General features: G+C 37.6%; 6 protein-coding genes across 7 annotated transcripts; 2 read left to right on the top strand and 4 right to left on the bottom strand.

Moving 5' to 3' along the window:
• Positions 447–1,991, top strand: LOC104710702 (AAA-ATPase At3g28600). Its single transcript, XM_010427336.1, has one exon. The coding sequence runs from the start codon at positions 458–460 to the stop codon at positions 1,889–1,891; it is 1,434 nt and encodes a 477-aa protein (XP_010425638.1). The 5' UTR covers positions 447–457; the 3' UTR covers positions 1,892–1,991.
• LOC104715103 lies at positions 9,080–10,633 on the bottom strand. The gene has a single exon (XM_010432547.1). The coding sequence runs from the start codon at positions 10,631–10,633 to the stop codon at positions 9,080–9,082; it is 1,554 nt and encodes a 517-aa protein (XP_010430849.1).
• Positions 12,324–13,763, top strand: LOC104715104 (AAA-ATPase At3g28610-like). The gene has a single exon (XM_010432548.2). It carries the CDS (start codon positions 12,324–12,326, stop codon positions 13,761–13,763), a length of 1,440 nt encoding a protein of 479 aa, XP_010430850.2.
• LOC109126379 lies at positions 14,932–17,200 on the bottom strand. The gene is given in 4 exon segments (XM_019229888.1): positions 14,932–15,241; positions 15,405–15,546; positions 16,983–17,005; positions 17,099–17,200. Coding segments are annotated over 4 exon segments (504 nt in total). The 5' UTR covers positions 17,179–17,200; the 3' UTR covers positions 14,932–14,982.
• LOC104710703 (putative pentatricopeptide repeat-containing protein At3g28640) lies at positions 16,495–18,955 on the bottom strand. 2 transcript variants are annotated; one of them, XM_010427338.1, is made up of 2 exons: positions 16,855–18,955; positions 16,495–16,739 (listed from the first exon to the last, which is right to left on the bottom strand). In XM_010427338.1, exon 1 carries the CDS (start codon positions 18,786–18,788, stop codon positions 17,262–17,264), a length of 1,527 nt encoding a protein of 508 aa, XP_010425640.1. In that variant the 5' UTR covers positions 18,789–18,955; the 3' UTR covers positions 16,495–16,739; positions 16,855–17,261. The 2 variants fall into 2 exon arrangements, with proteins under 2 accessions (XP_010425640.1, XP_010425639.1); XM_010427337.1 differs by having other exon boundaries at positions 16,495–16,784.
• Positions 20,781–24,044, bottom strand: LOC104715105. The gene is made up of 5 exons (XM_010432549.1): positions 23,922–24,044; positions 23,209–23,852; positions 21,268–23,113; positions 21,024–21,203; positions 20,781–20,954 (listed from the first exon to the last, which is right to left on the bottom strand). The coding sequence occupies exons 1-5, from the start codon at positions 24,042–24,044 to the stop codon at positions 20,781–20,783; spliced, it is 2,967 nt and encodes a 988-aa protein (XP_010430851.1).

A 24,756-nucleotide genomic window follows, 5' to 3' on the forward strand; every position in this document is an offset into this window, starting at 1 on the left:
TAGGCAAAAATTTCTGTGTGTTCGAGTTATGGCGACTCTTTATTAATTGAACCAAATAAAGCTAAGTATAGTTTATATTATAAGTTTATAACCTAACAAATGAAACAAATCAATACACCAACATGAAAATCTTCTGAAAAAAGCATATATATATAGAGTCAAATTGTGGCTCCTCATAATTATCGAAACCAGATAAACCTTACTAGAATGTTAACTTAAATAATAATATTTGGTATTGAAAAGGAAAAACAATAATACTTGTGGCCCAAGGACTTCCAAAGTCGAAACATATACACATAAAGCAAAAAAAAAGTACATGTTTTCTTGGAATATACACACGTTACTTTTACTTGTTTCTTTGGAATATACACATTACCAAGTAATACACCCACTATATATACTCATAGCCAAACACAACCAACTCCTAAAAAAAACAAAAACAGATTTTGACTAAACAATGATGATGATGGGAAATACATTTGGTTCAGGCTTGGCGAGTTTATTCTTCTTGTGGGCAACAATTCAACAAATCTTCCCTAACCACCTCAATATCGCTATCAAAGAGTTTCTTATTTCCACAATCCAACAACTCTCATTTTTCCAGAAATTTTCCGACAGATTCATCAACTTCTTCTCTCCGTATGTCGAAATCAATTTCTCTCAGTACGAAGATTATCAATTCAATCACGCTTTCTCAGCTATCGAGACATACCTTGGGGCAAAAGCAACTGATAAAGCAAAGCACCTAAGAGCAAGCCAGGTTAGAGAGAGTAAAGGATTGGTTTTGAAACGAGACGAGACTAAAGTCCGAGATGAGTATGAAGGAGTTAATGTCTGGTGGGAGATTGAAACCGATCCCAACGGATATAGAACGTTCAAACTCACTTTCCATAGACGGTCAAGAGATATTGTAACCGATTCTTACATACAATATGTTGTTGAAGAAGGTAAATCGATTGAAGCCAAGAACAAGAAGATGAAGTTATTCACAAATAATCCGAGTTCTCAGTGGGAATCAAGCAAGGCTAGTCTTTGGAGATATATTGACTTCGAGCATCCTGCCAACTTTGAGACGTTAGCTATGGATCCAAAGAAAAAAGAGGAGATCTTGAGTGATCTTGTTGCGTTTAGCAATGGAAAAGAGTATTACAAGAAGATTGGGAAAGCTTGGAAGAGGGGTTACTTGCTGTATGGGCCACCGGGGACCGGTAAATCGACAATGATTGCTGCAATGGCGAACCTTTTGAACTACAGTATCTACGATCTTGAACTCACAGCTATACAGAACAACTCGGAGTTGAGAAAACTACTCACTGCTACTTCTAGTAAGTCGATTATTGTGATTGAAGACATTGATTGTTCTTTGGATCTCACGGGTAAAAGAAAGAAGAACGAGAGCTACTCGACAAGCCTGAGAAAAGATGGAGAAAAAGGCAATGCAGAAGACAAGAGTTTCGTGACGCTTTCGGGGCTTTTAAATTTCATTGATGGGGTCTGGTCTGCTTGTGGACAAGAGAGGATTATTGTCTTCACGACGAATCACTTGGAGAAACTTGACCCGGCTTTAATCAGGAGAGGGAGAATGGATATGCATATTGAGCTGTCTTACTGTACATTCGAGGCGTTCAAGATTCTAGCCAAGAACTATCTGGATCTTGATTCTCATCCTCTGTTCAAAAAGATCGAGTCTTTGATGAAGGAAACGAAGATCGCACCAGCTGATGTTGCTGAGAACTTGATGAAGAAGAATCGTGAAATAGATGCTGATGGATCTCTTAAAGATCTGATTCAAGCTCTAGAGAAGAGGAAGAAGGTTCAGAGAGATCAAGTAGATGAACACAAGGACAAAAAGAGTAACAATATACGTAAAGCATTTCGCTTGTTATTTTAAGCCAGATACATGGTTAAAGTTTTATATAGAAATCTAACCATTGTGGTGTTCTTGAACTTCGATAAAGTTTTAATGTGAAATAAAGTCGAATGTTTTACTCTGTGAATTCGACTAATATTAGTTGAAATGAAATCTCATACAAATACAAGTACGTACCTGTTTCCTAATTATATACCCTTATTAATCTCTAAATACATTATTACCACCACATATAAAAAAAAAAAAAAACTAAAAAATAAACCTCTTTTTCTCTAATCCAAAATCAAAGAAAAGAAAAAAGGGTTCCAAAGTACCACATTTCCCATGAATCATCTGCAATTCAATCCTTAAACGTAAACTCACATTCTTCCCCACAACCATGAAGAATATGTATCTCCTTTCTCCTCCTCTTATGCCCTGATTCCTGAAGCACAAGATCCCTTCCTCTAACATCCTTGATAAGTGGCGAAGGAGAAGCTCCCCTTAAGCCCACTGCTTGATCTCCCCTTCTCCCTCACGCCAAGATCCAGCTCGGCCTCTTTCCTTTCCTAGTCCACCCCGAAACCATCTCCTTTCTCCTCCATTCCAAGAGAGACCAACACAAGTCTCTTCTCTTTCTTTAGGGCAGGAAACGGCTGGCAAGGGAATTTAGAATGTTACAGAATTTAGAGTTTCTGAAATGCTAGCTAGTGAGGATATATGAACAAATTTGTAACTTTCTTGTCCACATTTTTTGTGTGATATGTTGTAGAATTTAGAGTTTTTCATGTTAAATTATAGATCTAAAGTTGACTTTGTTCTTTGTCCAGAAAACAAAAACAAGATAATGTAATTAGTCCCAAATTTGAAAGTTCATATTTTTTCACATAATTCCCAAAGTGAATATGAACATCACTTAAATTGAAACATATATATAATAATCTAAGACATCATTTAAAGTGATAAAAATATAGTATTTGATTTGAATGAAATCCTTGTAGATATTGTTTATAGGTATTTTTTTCGTAACCATTAGATACTCCAACAAGTTTGAGAAATGATAGTGATGATATATTTTCAAAACAACCACAACCTTTAGAACAAAATTAAAATGTTAGACGGTTGATTATATAACATTAGAATGCTTATTCAATCAATTATATGTTTTATTCATGCATGAACATATTTCTATATTTAGGGATAGTTATTTGAATATTTTAGGCACCAGCTTTAGGTAATAGTATTTGTTCATTTATCGATGATGCAAATTTTCAAATGTTTCTGAGTTATTTATTATTTATATTATATTATTCATTTATTTTTTCAGAAATTAGAAGTTTTATATTAATAGTAACTAAAATTTTGTTGTAAATAAAACATCATCTTTCTCTCCCTGCTATATTGAAACATTTGCTTATTTTGAAAAAAAAAATACTAAATGTTGAACATATAAAATTAATAGACAACTCAGGTCTTGTTTATACCTCAATGCGTAAAAATTTCTGATTTAAAGAATTTGGTGACTAATAACCACTCTTCGTCTTTCATTATTGACCCTTTAGAACGAAACAAAACAAAATCAACATAAGAATTTCTCTGATTTTCATCAGCAAAAACTGGTAGATCTACTAATTTTGGATCAAATTACATCATCGTTGATGGCAATCCGGAACCAAGAAAAAGATTTATACAATGCGAGACAATAAAATTAGTATGGTTTTATCACTTTTCAGCTTTTTTTTTGTCTGAAAAAATATAATGCCAATTAAAATTTAAATCCACATATATATTTTAAAAATATCAACGCCCAATCCCAGAATGCAAGCTAAATCAACATATGAACTCTTTACATTTACAACTAATCTCCACCACACGATTAAGAGACGATTAATAGCTGATATGAACTTCCACCAGACAACAGTCTTTACATGCAAACAAGAGTTTACTACTCTACATTTTTGTCTGATGTCATAACAAAATGAAAAGAAAAAAAATCTCATTGTGTAACCCACAACAATTTTCATCTACACATATATGCTAATATTATTTTTATTTATCTCAATCCACGCTAATGTTTGTTGAATCCAATAAACTAATTAAGTTTTGTCAATGTTAAAATTTGCAAAATTAATCTAGTATAAGTAACGGGAGGAGCTATTATTTGAAGAGCTATTATTTGAAAATATTCTGTAAACTCATAAACTGTATATTAAAACATCATTTTCTACAACTATAAATAGTTAAAGAAAAACACGTTTTTGTTTGCACAAAAGTTTGAAAACATCACTTAAATTGAAACAAATAAAAACCTCTAAAACACCACTTAAAGGGAGAGAGAATATTTAATTTGAATGGAATCCTTGTAGATATTGTTATAAATACTTTTTTTGCGAAACCATTAGATGCTTCCATCAAGTTTGAGAAATGTTAATAAAGATATATGTTTTTTTTCTGACAAGAATACATGGTTCCTATTTTAAAATATTTGTAACTTTTTTTGTCTACATATTCATTGTCAAGTTAGTATTTTATGTGTGATTTGTTGTAGAACTTTGGGTTTTTTCATACAGAATTTTAAATCTAGAATTGACTTTGCTTAGATATAAGTTATCATAATTATAAAGTTGCAAAGTAATCGAACTTAGAACTGTTTGAGATTATGATGTGATAATGAACAATTCTTTTATACTTTGGTTTTAAAAAAATAGAAAATAAACTCTAAAAAGCAAATGTCTGCCATAAAAGAGAATGTCGATGGAGAAAAATAAAAAATGAACTTCTAAATTTAGGATGAAAATAGTATGAACTTTCGAATAAGAGAATGCTTTTTTTTTTTGTCTAAAATTTTGAAATTCATAGTTTTTTTGACATTTTTCCCAAAGTGAATATTAACATTGCTAGCCTAATTTTTGGTTTCTAAGTTTAGGAGAAATTTGAAAACATTAGTTAATCTTGAAAATGAACATTCTACTAATACATAATCTTAGTTGGGGCCGGCCGTTCGACTAACGTTAGATCTTGAAATATCTTATGAAGTTAATACCTCTCTCGCATCTAAACATATTATGAAACACAGCAGTATTTAAAAAATATATATGAAATCCCCTTATTATTAATTCTGAAATACATTTTACTAAGTAACCTTTTATTTGTAAGATTTACATAATTAAACCCTTTCCATTTAAATAAATATAAAAACTTGAAATTATTATTTGTAATATCAAAAAAAATATTTAAAATAATTCTAAAAGAAATTAGTGTCCTTAATTTAGATATTTTAGAGACTTTTAACTTGCTAAGAAAAATCTTGTTGAGCGGGTTAGAGTTTACGTAAATATGGTTATGTAGTTTTATACGGGTTGGTCTACTAAAATACACAAAATATTTTAATTTGATATCAAATGATTTACGAGAATGAGAGGTATTATGCCAATCTTAATCGGTACCAAAACAAAAAAAATACAATCCATCTAGAATTATAGAATCTAAATATATTATTAATCAAAAAATATTAAAACAAACACAAAAAATTACAACATACAATTTTCTTAATAATTATTAAAAAATTGTCCCGCAAATTAAATTCTAGTCTAATATAGTATTTACATTGCATGTGTATATGTTGTATGTTGGTATATCTTGATGATATTGTTATGATATCTTTGTTACTAACCATGACATAGTAAAAGATAACATTGTTGTTGAAGCTGAAGAATCAAGTGAAGATCCAAATTTTGATAATTCCTTGCAAGGTGTACTGCTTCGGATCTATTATGATCTGGACAATAAACTCGTTCATGTTGTGCCGTGGTGGTGGCAGATCGGCCAGTCAACGGTGCCAAGGATCAACGAATGTTCACCTAATCGTCTTCTTTCTCTTCGAGTATCATATCATGATCATATTAAGTTTCATAAAAGAAAAAAAAAAACAGTTTAAGTAATTTTTTTATCTTTCCAACTAAAAAAATATACACTTAAAAATTTGCAGATCAATGTAGGTAATTCATTAATCAGGCATATAATATAATCTTCAGTCGTGTTTAAATTTAGCAAATTGTGTAATTTGGTATATAAAATATATAAATGCCTCTAATAATTTTTTTTCCAAACTTTTTAATTTCTCTGTTTTCTGTTATTTAGAGATTCTATTTTCTACCCCTCGACTAGTGTCTTTTCTTTTTATTATGATGAAACCATCTGAAATAAGAGGAATGTGCAAATCTGTGTCTATATTCAATAGAGGTAGAGAAGACAAAAAAAAAAAGTCAATAGAGGTAGAAGGTATTTATACAAACATAGTTGCCTAACTAGAAAATAACTTTGTACCCACGTAAATATAGGAAATAGAAGATTAACATATATATATATTAGTTCTAATACCCCCTCACGTTGGTGGCACGAAATCCCGGACACCTAACGTGGACATAAGCCGTTGAAACTGAGGCGCAGGCAAAGCCTTGGTTAAGAGATCAGCAACTTGGTCATGAGTGGAGATATGAATGGTAGTGATCAGTTTATCTTGCACAGCGTCTCGGACTTGATGACAGTCACGCTCGATATGCTTGGTATGTTCGTGAAAAACAGGATTAGCAGCAATGTGGATTGCGGTCTGACTATCACAATGCAGAGGAATCGGAGATGATTGTGCAACCCCTAAATCCTCCATGAGTCCTTTTAACCATTTTATCTCCTTAAGGGTGTAAGCCATGGCACGATATTCTGCTTCAGCAGAGGAGCTCGACACAGTATTTTGTTTCTTGGTCTTCCATGAAATGGGAGAGTCATCCAAATAAATGACATAAGCGGACAAAGAGCGACGAGTGCGTGGACATGCAGAGAGATTAGAGTCGCAATAAGCCGTGAGAGTCAAGGGACTGTCGGAGCGGAGAAGGATGCCTTGAGCGGGTGTGCCTTTGAGATAACGAACAAGACGGAGCGCAGCTTCTCAATGAGCGACAAGCGGAGACTTCATGAACTGAGATAAGATGTGAACCGGGTAGCTCAAATCAGGACGGGTGATAGTTAAATAGATGAAGCGACCAACCAAACGATGATACTGTTCGGGATCATCATACAAGGAACCCTTGACCGATCCGAGCTGATGATTAATTTCCATTGGTGTTGGAGCTGGTTTGGTGCCTAATAGACCAGCCTCGTGAATGATGTCGAGGGTGTACTTCCACTGGGATAAACAAAAAAAATCTTTGCCACGAGAGACCTCAATACCCAAAAAATACTTCAACTTACCGAGATCCTTCATGTGGAAACATTGGCTAAGATGAACCTTGAAATGATCGATGGCTTCTAGATTATTCCCGACAATAACAAAATCATCAACATAGACAAGTATGTGAATCAATGTCTGTCCACGAATCAAAGAAAACAGAGAGTAGTCTTGGTAGCTTTGCTTAAAACCAAATTCACGAAGAGCAGTGGACAGCTTGGAGAACCAACACCACGGTGCCTGCTTAAGATCATACAAAGACTTACGGAGACGACACATTTTGTTTGGATCAGAGGACTGAAAACTCGGTGGGAGCTTCATGTAAACGTCTTCCTCTAGATCTCCATGAAGAAAGGCATTGTGGACGTCCATTCGGTGAACCTCCCATTCTTTTGCAGCAGCAACACCGAGAAGAGACCGTACCGTAGTCATCTTTGCAACCGGAGCAAACGTTTCTTTAAAATCAACTCCTTCTTTTTGATGATTGCCCATAGCGACGAGACACGCTTTGTGTCGTTCGAGTGAACCATCAGCTCAAAACTTTAATTTGTAAATCCATTTACTATTGATAGCTTTCTTACCTGGTGGTAAATCGGTGATGTCCCAAGTGTGGTTTACCTCCAATGCATCAATTTCTTTCTGCATTGCTTCACACCATTTTTTGATCTTTATTGCATCCTTGAAATGTTTTGGCTCATTACTGTCCAAAATGGCAGCCATAAAAGCAATGTGGTTCGCAGAGAAACCCGCATTAGACAAGAATTTAGTGATAGGATAAAGAACCGTACCCGAGACCGTAGACGAGGATAGTGAGTCAGGGAGATCAGGTGCGAGAGCGTGAGAGGAAGAGTGTACAGAAGGGACAACAAAATATTTAAGGAGAACCGATGGAAACTTCTTGCGATGATCTTTTCCCAACAGTTCCGGTAGTCTCGGAGTAATAGGCGAATCAGCCTCTACTGGTTCCGCAACAGACGGCGAAAAGGCGAAGGAGATGGACTACCCGAAGAAGAAACAACTGTTGTCGGTGTAGTAGGTTCCTCTGCAGGTAGAACAGGTTCCGGTTGAACATCCGGTGATGTACGAAGGTCGGACTGAACAGGAGGTGGAACATCTGCACCGGTCTGTCAAACAGGAGGCGTAACCCAATCATCATCAACAACAATGGGTTGTTGTGCTGGTAACGAAGGAGAAGACATGATATGCAAGAATGGAAACGTTTCTTCTTCAAACCGCACATCTCTACTAAAAAAGATTTTTTCTGTGGCAAGATCGAATAGGCGCCACCCCTTTTTCCCATAGGGATAGCCAACAAAAACGCATTTTCGGCTCCGAAAACCAAACTTATCCGTATCTCAAGAGCGAAGATGTGCGTAACACAAACAACCAAACATTCGTATCATATAATACGACAGACGCTGGCCAAACAACAATTCGTACGGAGTCTTGTTCTTCAAGACAGAAGATGGTGTTCTGTTTATTAAATGTGTTGCAGTAAGAACACTTTCGCCCCAAAACTTCACTAGCGTATGACTTTGAAAGAGACATGCACGTGCAACATTAAGAATACGAAGGTGTTTGCGTTCAACACGACCATTTTGCTGAGGAGTATCAACGCAAGAAGTCTGATGCAAGATACCTTTTTCTTGAAATTAAGAAGTGAGACACATGAATTATGTGCCATTATCTGTGCGAAACGACTTGACTGGTTTGCCAAATTGTTGTGAGGACATGGCACATAAATTACGGATGAGTTGAGGAACCTCGGACTTGGCAGTAATGAGGTAGGTCCAGACAGCCCGCGAATAATCGTCAACAAGTGTAAGAAAATAAGTTTCACCATTTGTAGAAGGGTGCGATAAGGACCCCATACGTCGCAATGAACAAGTGAAAAGCAATCAGAAGCTTTATTACTACTATCATGAAAAACATCTCTTGTTTGTTTAGAACGAAAACAAATGTCACAACTTTTGATATCTCCAGCACTGCTAGGAGATGGAACACACTCAGATAAAGAAACTAAAACACCAGGAGAAGGATGACCAAGCCTTTGATGCCACAAAGCACTCGATGAAAGATGATGCGCCGACAATTTTGGGAGACCTTGATGCCAATACTCCCGTAAAATAGTACACTCCCTCACGCTCTTCACCTGCTCCAGTCAAAGTCCTCGAAAAATGGTCCTGCAAGAAGCACAATGTGTCAGTAAATATACCAATGGAGCCAGTTTGTTTGAGGAGTTTAGAGACTGAGATTAAACTGCAATTAAAATCTGGAACAAACAACACATCAGTCAGCAGGTAGGCTGAGCTCAATGGAAGAGAACCACACTTAGTAGCACGAGATGGTTGCCCATCAGGTTTAGTAACCGGTGAAGGGATAATGTCAACCACATCCACCAAAATAGAAAGATCACCAGTCATGTGATGAGAGGCGCCAGTATCTAAAACAACATCGGTTAAGTGAGTTTTACCAGACAGTTTTTCAGAAGAGGTATTGGAGCGTTGAGCTTCGAGCAGGTTGATTAGTTGCGTAATTTGGTTGTTGCCAGAGTCGGAAGAAGGCACCACACGAGCTGTGTTGACATGTCCTCGGCCGCGACTAGAACCCCTGGTCGGGCGACCACCACGTTGAACAGACCGATTAGGTTGGCTGTTGTCGGAGCGAGGGCCACCTTTTTGTTCAAAGAACCACTCTAGATACCCGTGGAGTTGAAAGCATTCGGACACGTCGTGTCCTTGACGACGACAATGAGTGCATGAGAGAGTAGAACGGTCACGGAAACGAGGAGTAGACACGGCAGCAGCTTGTGGTGGAACCTCTGTTTTCACCGTGAAACCAATCGCCTCTGTTTTAGTTGTTTCTTTCGACCGTGCCACGTTGAGATTATGTTCCTCACGGATGACATGAGAATAAACTTGAGTGAGTGGAGGCTTAGGATCTTCACCGGTGATTGTCGAACGGTTGTTGCTGAACTGGGAAAGATCAAGTCCGAAGAGAAATTGGTGAACACGGTCATCCTCAAGTTCTTTGGCAATATCAGGAGCAGCGGCACAGGTACACTCACGACCCATCTTATAATGCTGCAGCTCCTCCCATAGTTTGGACAAGCAGCCATAATATTCCAAGACTGTTTGTCTGTTTTGTTTGCACTCTGCAATCTCATCTTTGAGAACTTGCTTGCAAACTCCATTACCAACCGAGAAACGAGACCGAAGACTCTCCCACAAAGTGGAAGCCTCGGCAATGAAAGAAACGGTGGAACAAAGTTTAGGATTAATAGAGGTCCTGATCCAACCCACTATCATGGAATTAGAAGCACGCCACATGCTGAGATCAGGGTCAGAAGTCGGTTTTGGAGTAGATCCATCAATAAAACCAAGCTTATGCTTTGCTTGAAGAGAGTTCTGCAATTCCGTAGCCCACTCAGCATAATTATCCTCTTGCAAAATAACAGAGGATATCAAAGCTCCTGGATTGTCAGAAGAACTGAGCTGGTACGTAGAAGGTGGTGCTATGACAACCACATGTGTGGAAGTGGTTTGAGGAGAAGTAGACATTGTGCGGCGGCTGTAGAAAAGAGAAAGAGATCCTGTGCGGCGGCGGCGGTTGTGTAGAGACAACGGCGGCGGCGGTTGTGTAGAGACAACGGCGGCGGCGGCTTTGAAAAAAAAAATAGGTCACAGATTCGATGGCTCTGATACCATGAAATAAGAGGAAATAATGTGCAAATCTGTGTCTATATTCAATAGAGGTAGAAGGTATCTATACAAACATAGTTGCCTAACTAGAAGATAACTTTGTACCCACGTAAATATAGGAAATAGAAGATTAACATATATCTTAGTCCTAATACCATCTCTTTCGAACTTGTTGGGAACTAGTTTGTTTAAGATAATCTCACAAATCAGATCCACATGTAATATTCAGACGTAAACTATAAAATAGTACTTTGAAATTGATCAGTTATGTCCAATTGCTCGTAAGATATAATTAAACATTATGGGTCGTTGGTCACACTGCATTTGGTTTGGAAATACAATATGCATAGCCTGCAAAGTTCAAAGTGCAAACCAAGTCTAAATACTGCATATTGTATGGTTGCAACAAGATTTTAATTGGTCTCAACTACATCAAATATATTAACGATGTTCATCATAAGATTGTGTGCTAAGGGAAACCAAATATGATACAATGTACTTGCTTTTACGAGTGTTTCTTAATTTGGTTGTGGGTGGTTCTAAAGAGTATACTCTTGCTGGAAAGATAAGAGTACGTAGAATTGTAGCACCTTGCTGGAAATGGTCTATACGATGTTGATTAGATTTTAGAACCATCTACGGAAATGAAAGTACAATGAAGATTGAATGTTTCAAAGGGTAACAGTTAAACTTATTTAAATGTCCGTAAAATTATTTCAAATATTTTTGGATTTTATTGTCTCTTCTATCCGTGGTCTTTGTCGGGAAACGTACACACGATATCCAAATCTTATCACATTCACAAAGTTGTTGTAATAATTTGAGCACCTACGAAAGTAATGTGAAATTGGCTTTTAAAACACGCACGACAAATTTCTAGGTGGAGTTATATAATATGCACTATTTTGTGAGATATGATATAATCATATAAAGATTGGTACAATATTTAGTTATTTTGAAAAATTGAAAATATGATTGATCTTGGCATGAAATTTGAGAAACGTGTTGTCGAGAGTGTGAATATATACACGTTTTAACCTTATTTCTATAATTAACTGTAAAATAGACCGACCAAGTTGACTCTATTGGACTTTGCTGTAGTCGTCACTTATATTTTTACTGCTACAAAAATAATACATTTTTAGACAACCGTGTTCGGAAGTGTCTTTAGGCAAAAAAAATCTACGTACGTGTTCAATAGCATTACAAAGAAGATTATTATTATTACATGAGTCGAGTTATGGGAACTCTTCATTAACTGAGCCAAATAAAGCTAAAATTTGGTAATATTATAACCAATAAAGGAAACAAATCAATACACCAACATGACGATCTTCTGAAAAAAGGCATATATGAACTATACTAGAACGATAACTCAAGTAATATTTGGTATTGAAAAGGAAAAAATAACAATTTGGAAAATAGTATTACAAAACTTGGAAAATATGCATTACCTTTACAAGTAATACACATTCTATATATACTCATAGCCAAAACACAACCAACTCCTAAAAAAGGAAAAAAAAAAAAGATTTTGATCTAAAGAATCATGATGATGGGGGATACGTTTGGTTCAAGCTTCGCGAATTTATTCTTCCTGTGTGCAACTATTCAACAAATCTTCCCAAACGACCTCAAGATCGCTATTAATGAGTTTCTTATCTCCACAATCCAACAACTCTCTTTCTTCCAGAGGTTTTCAGACAGATTCATTAACTTCTTCTCTCCTTATGTCGTAATAACCTTTTGTGAATACGAAGATTATCGATACAATCACGCTTTTGCGGCCATCGAGACTTACCTTGGGGCAAAAGCAACTGATAAAGCCAAGCATCTAAGAGCAAGCCAGAATAAAGATAGTAAAGGCTTGGTTTTGAAACGAGACGAGACTAGAGTCCAAGATGAGTATGAAGGAATTCGAGTCTGGTGGGAGACAGAGACTGATTCCATAGGATTTATAACATTGAAGCTCACTTTCCATAGACGATCGCGAGATATTGTAACCAATTCTTACATAAAATATGTTGTTGAAGAAGGCAAATCGATTGAAGACAAGAACAAGAAGATGAAGTTGTTCACAAATAATCCGAGTTCTCACTGGGGTTCCAGCAAGACTAGTCTTTGGAGATATATTGACTTTGAGCATCCTGCGAATTTTGATACGTTAGCACTGGAACCAAAGAAGAAAGAGGAGATCTTGAATGATCTTGTTGCGTTTAGCAATGGTAAAGATTATTACAAGAAGATTGGTAAAGCTTGGAAGAGGGGTTACTTGCTGTATGGGCCACCGGGGACCGGTAAATCAACAATGATTGCTGCAATGGCGAACCTTTTGAACTATAGTATCTACGATCTTGAACTTACGGCTATACAGAACAACTCGGAGTTGAGGAAACTTCTCACTGCTACTTCTAATAAGTCTATTATCGTGATTGAAGATATTGATTGCTCATTGGTTCTTACGGGTAATAGAAAGAAGAAAGAGAGCTACTGGACAAGATTGAGAAAAGATGGACAACAAGGTGAAGAAGAAGAAGAAGAAGACAAGAGTTTCGTAACGCTTTCGGGGCTTTTGAATTTCATTGATGGGATATGGTCTGCTTGCGGACAAGAGAGGATTATTGTCTTCACGACAAATCACTTGGCAAAACTTGACCCGGCTTTAATCAGGAGAGGGAGAATGGATATGAATATTGAGTTGTCTTACTGTACTTTCGAGGCGTTCAAGATTCTAGCCAAGAACTATCTGGATCTTGATTCTCATCCTTTGTTCGAAAAGATAGAGTCTTTGATAAAGGAAACAAAGATTGCACCCGCTGATGTTGCTGAGAAGTTGATGAAGAAGAATCGTGAGATAGATGCTGATGAATCTCTTGAAGATCTGGTTCAAGCTCTAGAGAGGAGGAAGATGATTCAGAGAGACCAAGTAGATGAACACAAGGACAAAAAGAGTTACAAGCAATTAAAAGCATTTCGCATGTTATTTTAAGCCTGGCTCATGGTTAACGTTTTAGAATCTAACCATTATAGTTTTATAACTGTTCAAGAAAGCATTATAGTTTTATAACTGTTCAAGAAAGCGGTCTAAGCGGCCGCCTAGGCGTTCAGTAGACGCCTAGGCGTTCAGTAGGCGTTCAGTAGACGCCTAGGCGTTCAGTAGACGCCTAGATGACCGTCTGAATCGCTTAAAATTACATAAATATTATTTTAATATTTATTTTTGATTTTTAACTACATATATTTAAATTATTAAGTTTTATATATGTATAAGTAATTATAAAAGTTTATATATTTTTAATGTAACTTAAATAAATGTATTTTTTTAACTTTTGTTTATGATTTATCATTTTTTTGTTTTTCTAGTATATATTTTACATAAATTTATATATAATTTTTATAAATTAATGTTTTATGTTGTAAAGGCTTAAACCGCCTAAAAATCGCTAGGCCCCGATTAGCCCGATTAGATGTTCCACGTGCTAGACACTGGATCACCGCCCATATACCGCCTAACGCTTTGTTGAACACTGGTTTTATTGAACTTTTGAGCAATTTCATAGACAGTGTAATGTTCCTAACGTTTCCAGCTCTCGTTTTCTGCAAACTCATACTCCTTGCCATAAAAAGAAAATCAAGAACACAACACTAAGAATCTTGTCTGTTCTAAGACTTCAAGAATATATAAAACAAGAAAATTAGAACGAAAACTTTGATAAAGTCTTTAATGTTTTTGATTAACTCTGTGAATTCGACTAATATTAGATGAAATGAAATCCCATACAAGTACGTACCTGTTTCCTAATATACCCTTAACAATCTCTAAATACATTATTAACACCACAAATAAAAAAACAAATAAACCTCTTTTTTCTCTAATCCAAAACCAAAGAAACTAAAAAAGGGTTCCAAAGTACCTGAAAACATTTCCAAAATGAATGATCAATCCAATTCTTGAACGTAAACTGGCAGCCTTTGCCATCCACAGATCCTTGTTTCAGGTATAGACAAAGCAAACATTGGTATCATTTCGATTTCAAACATGAATGTTTTAATGACAGATTGCATAAGCAATCAGATTTTGCCGTTTGTACATGGCTTTATAGGATTCTTCTGTATAAGATTTTTATTAATATGATATATCTGTAATTTTGATACAACAGAACAATAATGGAGATTTTCAAAAAGGCTGAAACCGTGCGTTTACGTAGCTACCACGACAAGTACCTTCTAGCAGAGGAGGACGAAGAATCCGTGAGCCAGGACAGAGATGGGCGGTCTATGAACGCAAGATGGACGGTGGAGGTTGTAGAAGAGGCAGACGTGATTCGTCTCAAGAGCTGCTTTGGAAAGTACCTAACCGCTTCAAACATCCCAATGTTCCTTGGCATGACCGGCAAGAAGGTAACACAAACACTACCACGGAGGCTAGACTCATCAACTGAATGGGAACCCGTTAGAGAAGGTGTTCAGGTTAGACTCAAGACGAGGTATGTGTCTTACTTTGATCAGAGGCCATCTCTCCTCTATGTAGTCTTCTTGAATATGAATGGTGTGAAGAATTTGAATTCAATAGGTATGGACAGTATCTCCGAGCTAATGGGGGTTTACCGCCATGGAGGAACTCAATTACACATGATATTCCTCATAGGTCAACCACACAGGACTGGATTTTATGGGATGTTGATATTTTGGAAAGCAGAAAGAAGAAAGCACCCCCGGTGGCTGAACCGGTTTATACGCCTCTCCCGCCTCCTCCGCCACCACCAGAACTTCTGATGGAAATAAAAGATGATTATCAAGAACCCAATTCACCCAAAGGATTCTCTCTCAGGTCCCCAAGATTTTCCAAACCCGAGGTTTGATCAGTTCTACACTATCATATTCATGCAAGCATCTAATCAAAGAAAACAAGTTTGTTCTGGGCATGATTGCATCAAAAATTACTGACCTACACCTTTTGTTTTTTACATTTTATGATCAGTCTGATGACAGTGTCCGCTCACCAGTCAAGGCAGATGGCAGGCTAATTTATTATAGAATTGGGGACGACGATGGGAACGTGGATGAAACAGCAAAGGAAGAGCTTTTCTGCTTCAAGGGTATGGGACTAGAAGAGCTGCAAGAGAAGCTTAAAGAAGAGACAGGTCTAAGTGATTTATCAATCTGTTCCAAGAACCCTTTAAACGGGCAATTATATCCCCTCCGGTTGCATCTCCCTCCCAACAATACAAAGATGCACGTCGTCTTGATCCCCTCGAAAGGTTAATTGCTTTAAATTGGTTCATATTTTACCAAAACAATGACTCATGAAGAACAAGGACATAAATTAGACACTGCGGGGAACATAACAGTTTTAGTTTGTGGGTTCTGGTTTAGTCATGAAAATGTGTGATATAGATGGTTATTATTTTCAGTTAGTTGGTTACGTTCTTTGGTTATATGTCAACTGTGGTTTCCCTGAATCAATTAAAATTGAAGAGAATGTGTTGAAATTTTACAGGGGATGCCAGCACTTCTTGAAGAATGGTTCAAAATTACAGAGAGTTCGTTGTCCAAGACCACAAACTTTTGATTTCTGTTATTGTGTATTTCAGTAACACGCTGTATATCAACAAAACCTTTTAACATGAGTACACCACACTTGATGCTAAATGAATCTAACATAAGGCTGTATGTGAAATGCCTACCTAAGCAACCAAAACCCAATACTACGCCAAACATTCAAGAAGACATCGTGTTGAGATTTTGGTAAGGTTTCCCAACACGTAATTGTCAATAAGCTTCTTTTATTCTTAGTGAGATACATACCACTAACAGATCAAATTGAGTAATATGTTAAACAAGATCCTATATCTGTGAAACATCAAGTTTCTGCAAGTCAAGAAAAGTTTCTTAGGAGAACAACATAACTCAAGGTAGCAACTGTTACGAACGACAAGAGTGTACCTGAGCCAAACCATTGTTCCTGAGTCAAGACAAGACAGACACACCCTTATCAATCACAGGTAACCTGCAGTTACAGATTTGATTACCTAGAATATATAAGACAATGGAAAATACTATGAGTTTCTATGGCTTACGTTATTTAATCAGCTTTTCACTGTACGAGATTCAATCCTCTCCACTCTCTTAGATGCTGAATAGGTGTGCCCAAACGCCATGCAAATTTCAACTGTAGCTACTGGTTTTCCTTTTTTGGCTCATGCACTTCTGTTCTACTCTCCAGACACCCTAAAGTCTGAATCAGACACTTGTTTAGAAGTTACTCTCAAGGGCCCTCGTGAGAGAGGCTCATCTATTTCTTCAGGCCTTGCATAAGTTTCCAGTTCCTGTTTTAGGTGGTCATATGTTGCATCGAGTTCAGAAGCTCCTCTTGGTCCTTCATAAGTACTCCTTGTCCCCATTCCCACATAACCTTTGGACAACCCTTTAGTGTGTATTGTCGGTTAGAGGTGCTCTGATAAGATTTGCAGCTTCAAAGTGAGTGTTACAGAATCTGCAAGGCATCAACAGACAGAAGATGAATCACTGTGTGAATTTGTAGCAGATTTGGGTGTGACACATCTCCCGAAACAAATTTGGTAACATTCCCATCCACATCTAACACACTGCATCCTGGTGCCTTTCTTATTCCCTTCTGATCCATCATCCCACGAATCTTAGTTGCCTCCAAATTTCGTTGAGCACTAAAGTAAATATTAGATAGTTGAACTAGAGCTGCTTCCTCTTCATCAGCATTTCCTTTCTCTAACTCAAGAAGATTTCTAACAGCTAGTTCCCCGAGTTCAACATTCTTATGCGTTCGACAACCATTCAGTAAAGCACCCCAAACAGACGCAAGCGGTTTCATTGGCATTTTTTCAATAAGACCACGTGCATCATCTAATCTTCCAGCTCTACACATCAAATCTACTATACAACTGTAATGCTCATGCTTCGGAGTAATTCCATATCGATCTTCCATATTTTCTAACATTGTTCTACCTTCTTGAAGAAATCCTCCATGAGAACAAGCAGCTAAGACCCCAAGAAGAACTACACTATCAGGCTTAATAGCATCCTCTCGCTCCATCCGATCCAAACACATAATAGCTTTCTTTGCATAACCATAAGCAGCATATCCTCCAATTAAGGCTGCCCATGAAAACACATTCCTCTTACTCAACTTTTCGAAAACTTCCACAGCCGTCTCTATGCAACCACACTTAGCATACATATCAACAAGTGCAGTTCCAACAAATACATCAGAGTTAATCCATATCTTCTTCTTCTTCACAAACTCATGAATCCACTTCCCCTGAGAAAGAGCCCCAACTTGTGCACAAGCCGTTAGTGCCGTAGTAACCGAAAACTCATCAGGCTCAATTCCTCTAACCAACATCTCCTTAAACAACTCCAAACCCTCAGATCCTAACCCACATCTAACATACCCATTCATCAAAACATCCCATTTCACAACATCTGGCTCAGGAATTTCATCGAACACTTTGCGGGCATCCACCAACACTCTATCTTCTACATAAACCCTCAAAACCCCAGTCTGTACATGACCATCCGATAAAAAGACACCATTTTTAATCACCCAACAATGGATTTGCTTACCCACAGAGAATAAACAAGCTTTCAAACACGCAACAATCAAGAAATGGAACGTGAGATAACTTGGAGCTATATCTTCTTCTTCTTCTTCGTCTTCACTCACCATTAACCGAAAATATCGTAAACCCAAGTGAGGCAGGGAGCTTCTGGAGCAAATTCTTATCATAGTATCGTAAACGAATGAGTTACGAATCTCAATGGAATCGAATATAGCGGAAGCGTAGTGAAAGTGTTTGTTCAAATTGGGAAGATGGAGAAACGCTGTGAGAAGTTTGCTAATCGCGTAAGTGTTTCGATGGAGGCCATGGATGATGAATAGAGTATGCGTTGATTTGATTTGCTTCACTGTGTTGCAACGTTGGCTCGCGAGAATCAAAGTCTTCCACGATTGATGGAAGCTTGAGAGAGCACTCATCGTCGTCGTATTGACGTCAATGTTAAAGGAGGTCAATGGCAAAAGGTTAAGCTAACGAGTAACGGCTGATTTTAAAAAAAACGGTATGATGATTTAAAGGGGCAGGGTCTAAACGGGTAGGGCCGAAACAGGCCGGAGTCGCCCATTGTAACATCACTACAACATATGGGTTAGTAGCTTCTTTAGTTCAGTTGGCAAAGTAATTTTCATATATGTTTCCAAGTCCCCAGTTCTATATATTGAGAAAAATGTCATTAAAATCCCAAGTCTATATTTTCGTTGATTTTAAATCTCGAACTCTGTTTTTGAAGGAAAAAAACACTAATTATTTATTGACTTCCAAATAAATCGCAAACTCTCGTTGACTTAGCCTTTTGAGGCACAATGTTAAGTGGTCAAACAGAAAAATTAAACGGGGTTAATTATCTGTTAACGAGATCCGTTAATAGCAAAATGACGCTGTTTATAACACCCTAAAACCCCCCAAATTGAGAAATCGATTCTCAATTTCTCCAATTCACAAACCCTAATCGATCTAACCCTAGTCGAACATGATATCTTCGATGACGAGAAGATTCCAGATCTCTTTTTGTTATACACCGGAAGAACGGTCGACCAAGATTCTCTTCAGTTCTCGATGTAAAGATCGTTACACCGGCTCCACAAACACACTTCAATGGCACTCGACGGTCGAACGAAGCTACCACCGATGTCTTTAAGCTAGAACTCATCTCGTCAACTCGAAGAAGACGAGAGAAACCGAAGAAGAAAATTGAAATTAAAGAAGAAAAGATAAATTGAGATCGATTAGGGTTTGTGAATTGAGAAAATTGAGAATCGATTTCTTAATTTGGGGGTTTTAGGGTGTTATAAACAGCGTCGTTTTGCTATTAACGGATCTCGTTAACAGATAATTAACCCCGTTTAATTTTTTCGTTTGACCACTTAATGTTGTGGTCAAACGAAATTTGTTAGAGTTTTGTATATTAAATAATGAAAATGAAATGACAATCTGTGAGATTTTGACAGATTTTTCCATTGAATTTAGAAGATTTCAAAACAAGCCATCCTCTTCATTATTAAACGAGAAATAACATTATTGATATCTCATTATCATTGGTAGCCTGCAAAAAAACACATTAGAGTAAATGAGAAAATGGCCTTTTCATAAACAAGAAGTGAATATCATTATGCTTCAAACCCCCAATTCACACGAGACATTAAAAAAAAGTCTAGGTAGATGAGTGTAATTTTTAACAGGCGTGTGACATTTATATGTGGTCATGTTGGTGTAAGTGCTCTTGGTACTGTTGCAGCAAAGCATTTAGGTGATGACCAGTTGCAGGATCGTTACTTAGCCTGTTTCAATGAGGTTAGATTAACCCATGTTATAGCCAGTTGCAGGAACGGAGTTTTTAAAAGAATTTTGGAAATCCTTCAAAATTCCATCTTGAAGGCTGTGATTTTATGAATCACATTTTTCAACTTAAAAAAGATAAAAAGCCTCTTAAAATCATTCAAAGTAGCTAAATTTTAAAAAGTTGTGATATTTTGAATAACAGTAGATTTTTAGTGAGTTTTAAAAATTATGAATTGAATAACAAGAGATTGTGAATCATTTTAAATGATTTTACATAAATCATAAGTTCAATAACATAGGATTTTAAAAGATTTTTAAAAATCATCAATTGAATAACAAGTGATTTTAAAAATACCTTAAAATCCTCTAAAATACAAGTTTAATACCCCCCCTCTTAGTATTTTTTACTACTGGATGCATTTTTTTTTCTTTTTTTTTTTTTATGTTTCTTAGGTAAAATTATATACTTTCAATTATATTTTATTTTTCTATCCAGTTTATCTTTAACAAACTTTTTTTTAAATTTATTGTTAAATTATATTCAAAGAAAAATAAACATTTTACAGCAATTTTACAAACTGGTGTTTACATATTTGAAAACTTTTGAAAATAAAAAAGAGAAAACCATAGCATCAGTGGAACCTTGATGCCAACCAAGCCTGAATGAGGGTGCCATCCTTATCAGGCATTGTGTTGACCCTGTTATGAACGTTTTTGTCGATAAACTTCACCAGCTTCTCCACCGATGAGTGTGATTCCCCATGTCTCCTATCGTTTCTCTCCCACCAAATTGAGTGGATAGCATTCTAAAAAGTATAGTTCAATAGGAACCACTGTGTTTTGTCCAACTGTTTCCCCATAAGCAGATGTATCACCTGCGTCCAATCTGTGGTGTACTTGTCCGTAATAAGCCTTTTACCAACGACTCCCAAAGCTGCTGCGTGAACGGACAGAGAAAAAACAAATGCTCTCGTGTCTCCATCAGATGATTGCAGAAAACACAGCCTGGATTTGCGGTTGTGTTCCAGTTTACCATATGTTCCCCTGTTGCGAGTCTGTTTTTCACCACCAGCCAAGTGAGAAAGCAAAACGTGGAGTTGCTTGAGAGAACCAAATTACTCGAGACTCCTCCATTAATGAATGTGTTCCATGGATGTGCAACCAGGTGTCCTTTGTTCGAAAGTTCTTATGATAAACGTTACTTTTCCGCTTCCACAGAGAAACATCTTGTCGATTATGATCACGGACAAGTTGTTTCTTGTGGAGTTCATCTTCAATCAAACTAAGGAACTCATTCCGACTTCGTCTACGGCGAGTCTGGTCCATTGCTTCAGCTACCGTACTTGAGATTGGTATTCCCATAGATAAGCAACCACGGTCCCCAACCTTCTCGTATAGACGACCCAAAGAACTCCAGTCATCAAACCAGAATGAAGTGGACTCACCATTATAAACCTCTATGCGGTGAAACTGTTTTGCTAGGTCCTTGTACTTTAGAAGCTTCTTCCAAATCCAGGATCCAGAAACGGTGTTATCTTTTTCCGACCAGAAAGAGCCACTGCGAATGAGGTAGCGGTGGATCCAGTTAACCCATAGTGAGCCCTTGGCAGAGATAATTCTCCAAATCAGCTTTAGGACACTCACATTATTAGCCTCACATAATGAACGAAGCCCCAAACCACCCTCAGACTTAGGGAGACAAACCTCTGTCCATGTTAACTTAATCTTCTTAGCATTTAAAGTTGGGCTAGACCACAGGAAAGCCGAGCACAGCTGATCAATTTCGTGAATGCATGCTTTAGGAAGTCTATAGGCAGAAATCCAAAAGTTTGTAATACTGAAAATAACCGATCGGAGAAGCTGAAGACGTCCAGCAAACGAGAGTGTTCTAGCAGTCCAAGAATTTATCTTTGAACGTATGTTTTCTAACAGAGGGAGATAGTCTGAAGAGGACATATGCTTTGGGAGGAGCGGGAGACCAAGATACCGAACCGGTAAAGAGCCTAAAGCAAAAGGCAATTGCTGAAGAATCTCTCTCTTCTGATCAGTGGAGACACCAGCCATATATAATATTGATTTCTCCAGGCTAATATTCAGTTCTGTATGAATTGCAAAATCATCAAAAACACGTAGTGCACCTTGAATAGATGTCTTGTCTCCATCTACAAAGACCATCAGATCGTCGGCAAAGCATAAATGAGTTAACTGCAGATGTTTACAATTCGGGTGGAAGCTGAAGACCTTTTCTTGAGCTGCCTTATCAAGCTTGCAGGACAGCACATTCATGCAAATAACGAACAAATAAGGACTGAGAGAACACCCTTGACGAAGACCACACAAACTACCAAAATATCCAGCTAACTCGCCATTGACTTGGACAGAGAAAGAGGCCGTCGTGATACAAGTTTTTATCCAGAGCACAAATTGTTTCGGGATATCCAGCGCTCGAAGAGTTGTGAGAAGGAAGTCCCACTGCACTGAATCAAAGGTTTTTGATATATCTATCTGCATTGCACACCTGGGGGAAACCGTGTCCTTATGATAATCTTTAATAATCTTTGTAGCGAAGAGAACGTTTTCCATTAACAGTCTATCTTTAACAAAAACAGACTGATTAGGAGTGATAAACTTGGGTAGAATAATCTTTAGCCGGTTTGCAAGGATTTTGGAGATCACCTTGTAGATCACATTGCAGCAAGATATCGGTCGATAATCTTTCATAACCTTTGCTTTTTTCTTTTTTGGAATCAAGGCTAAGATGGTGGAGTTGACGCCCTTAGGTAAGAAGCCAGTTTGAAAAAAAGATTGGACCGCAACTAAGAAATCCTCTCCCACAATAGACCAAGACTCCTTGAAAAACTCTGTCGTGAAACCATCAGGACCTGGTGATTTGCTTGATGGCATCGAAAATAACACTCTCCTAATCTCCTCATTAGTGACATCATGAGTCAGAAGTTGCTTATCACTTGCACCACATTTGAACCCAAGATCCCCTCCAGCTCCTCACGAGACCAAGTCTATAAATTTGCAGGTTGCAGGGTGAGAAATTCCTTGAAATACCTCTCCGCTTCCAGCTTGATATGGTCTAGTTTATCAACCAATCTCCCATCGTCACAAAGAATTTCCCTGATAGTATTTATTTGTTCTCTCAATGTTGCAGGAATGTGAAAAGCTTTATTATTTTGATCACCCACTTTCAGCCAATGGAGCTTTGCCTTTTGCTTTAGGTAACTTTCCTCAATGTCTGATAGTCTTTGCCATTTTGCATATGCATCAGCCTCAGCACTAATCGCATGTGGGGAGGGGTGTGCCATTGTCTGCATCTGCAACTCACATAGACACTTATAGGCTTCCTTCGTACGGATGGTGATATGGCCAACCTGTTGTTTCCCCATGGACCTCAGTAGCGGTTGCAGACCCTTTAATTTCTTTGAGAACCTATGCATTGCAGATATAGAGTGGAAGAGTGGTGGAGACTTTGTCCATCTCTCAGCTAGAAAGGTGTGGTCGTCAGGGTGATTAGTTGTTGCCTTCATAAATTTAAACGGCTTCTTGACCCGCTTCTCTTCCTCCGAAATATAGAATCTGCATCGCATATGATCCGAACAACCCCCTGATTCAAAAACAGAGTAAGACTGATGGTACTGGTGCAGCCATGACTTGCTAATCAGCACCCTATCCAATTTCTTGCATATAACCCCATCCTGCCTTTTATTACACCATGTAAATTTTTGTCCCTAATAACTCATATCCGTGAGCTCACAATGACAAACCAGATCCTGAAAATCACGCATACCATGGGAGATAGTCGGAGATGAAGCAAACAAAGAGTGATCACCTCCCTCCAACACCTCATTGAAATCACCGCAAATAATCCAAGCTTTGTTCTTAAACATTGGTGAGTCATGATGATATCGGAGATCTTGCTAGAGAGCTTTCCTATCTGCAGCAAGGTTTGCAGCATATACGAAGGTGGCAAAAAATTCCTCCAGCTGCCCCTCAATATGTATAGAAACTGTGATTAATTGTGAAGTCTTATATACCGGTGTTACCCGTACGTTATCCCTCCAAACTAACCAAATACGGCCCAAACGATGCTCATCATAGTTTGAGAGTAGAGACCAGTCAGCAAAGACCACTCAAAACACTCGATCAACTCTTTTCTCCTTTACCTTTGTTTCAAGTAAACAGCCAAAATCAAAATGACATTGGTTTGTCCACTCACGGGCCACAATGTGCTTTTCTTTTTTATTAAACCCCTTGATATTCCAAAAGAAACCAGACATCAAAGTTTCTTGGGGTTTGACGTGTTTGCGTTGTACTAGGAGGCAAGATCCTAGAGCTCTGCTGACCATCTTTTGATAGAAACTTGTGTCCGTCTTTGGAAGCACGCGGTAGAGAAGGTCTAATTGTCACTTCAGCTCCATAAGGATCACTAGTGCAATCCGCAGTAGGCTTCGTATTCGTCTGCTCTACAAACAACTTAGCATTCATCTCCAAAGCTTGGTTCTCTGATTTGTTCGTATCCAAGCAAGCTTCCTCAATCTCTTCCCCTAGCTCATCATTGTCACTAAGACAGGAAAAACTATTCGTCACAGCCGAAATCTC

Source organism: Camelina sativa, chromosome 9, assembly GCF_000633955.1.
Source record: "Camelina sativa cultivar DH55 chromosome 9, Cs, whole genome shotgun sequence".
Taxonomy (NCBI): domain Eukaryota; kingdom Viridiplantae; phylum Streptophyta; class Magnoliopsida; order Brassicales; family Brassicaceae; genus Camelina; species Camelina sativa.

Bases quoted from the DNA above. Each gene is read 5' to 3' on its own strand.
- LOC104710702 (XM_010427336.1), top strand. From the start codon at position 458: ATGATGATGATGGGAAATACATTTGGTTCAGGCTTGGCGAGTTTATTC.
- LOC104715103 (XM_010432547.1), bottom strand. From the start codon at position 10,633: ATGTCTACTTCTCCTCAAACCACTTCCACACATGTGGTTGTCATAGCA.
- LOC104715104 (XM_010432548.2), top strand. From the start codon at position 12,324: ATGATGATGGGGGATACGTTTGGTTCAAGCTTCGCGAATTTATTCTTC.
- LOC104710703 (XM_010427338.1), bottom strand. From the start codon at position 18,788: ATGAGTGCTCTCTCAAGCTTCCATCAATCGTGGAAGACTTTGATTCTC.
- LOC104715105 (XM_010432549.1), bottom strand. From the start codon at position 24,044: ATGTTTAAGAACAAAGCTTGGATTATTTGCGGTGATTTCAATGAGGTG. The intron at 23,114-23,208 runs GTATTTCAAGGA...ATGTGGTGCAAG, and splicing joins ATCAAGCTGGAAGCGGAGAG to TGATAAGCAACTTCTGACTC. The intron at 20,955-21,023 runs GTGATACATCTG...TATACTTTTTAG, and splicing joins ACACCACAGATTGGACGCAG to AATGCTATCCACTCAATTTG.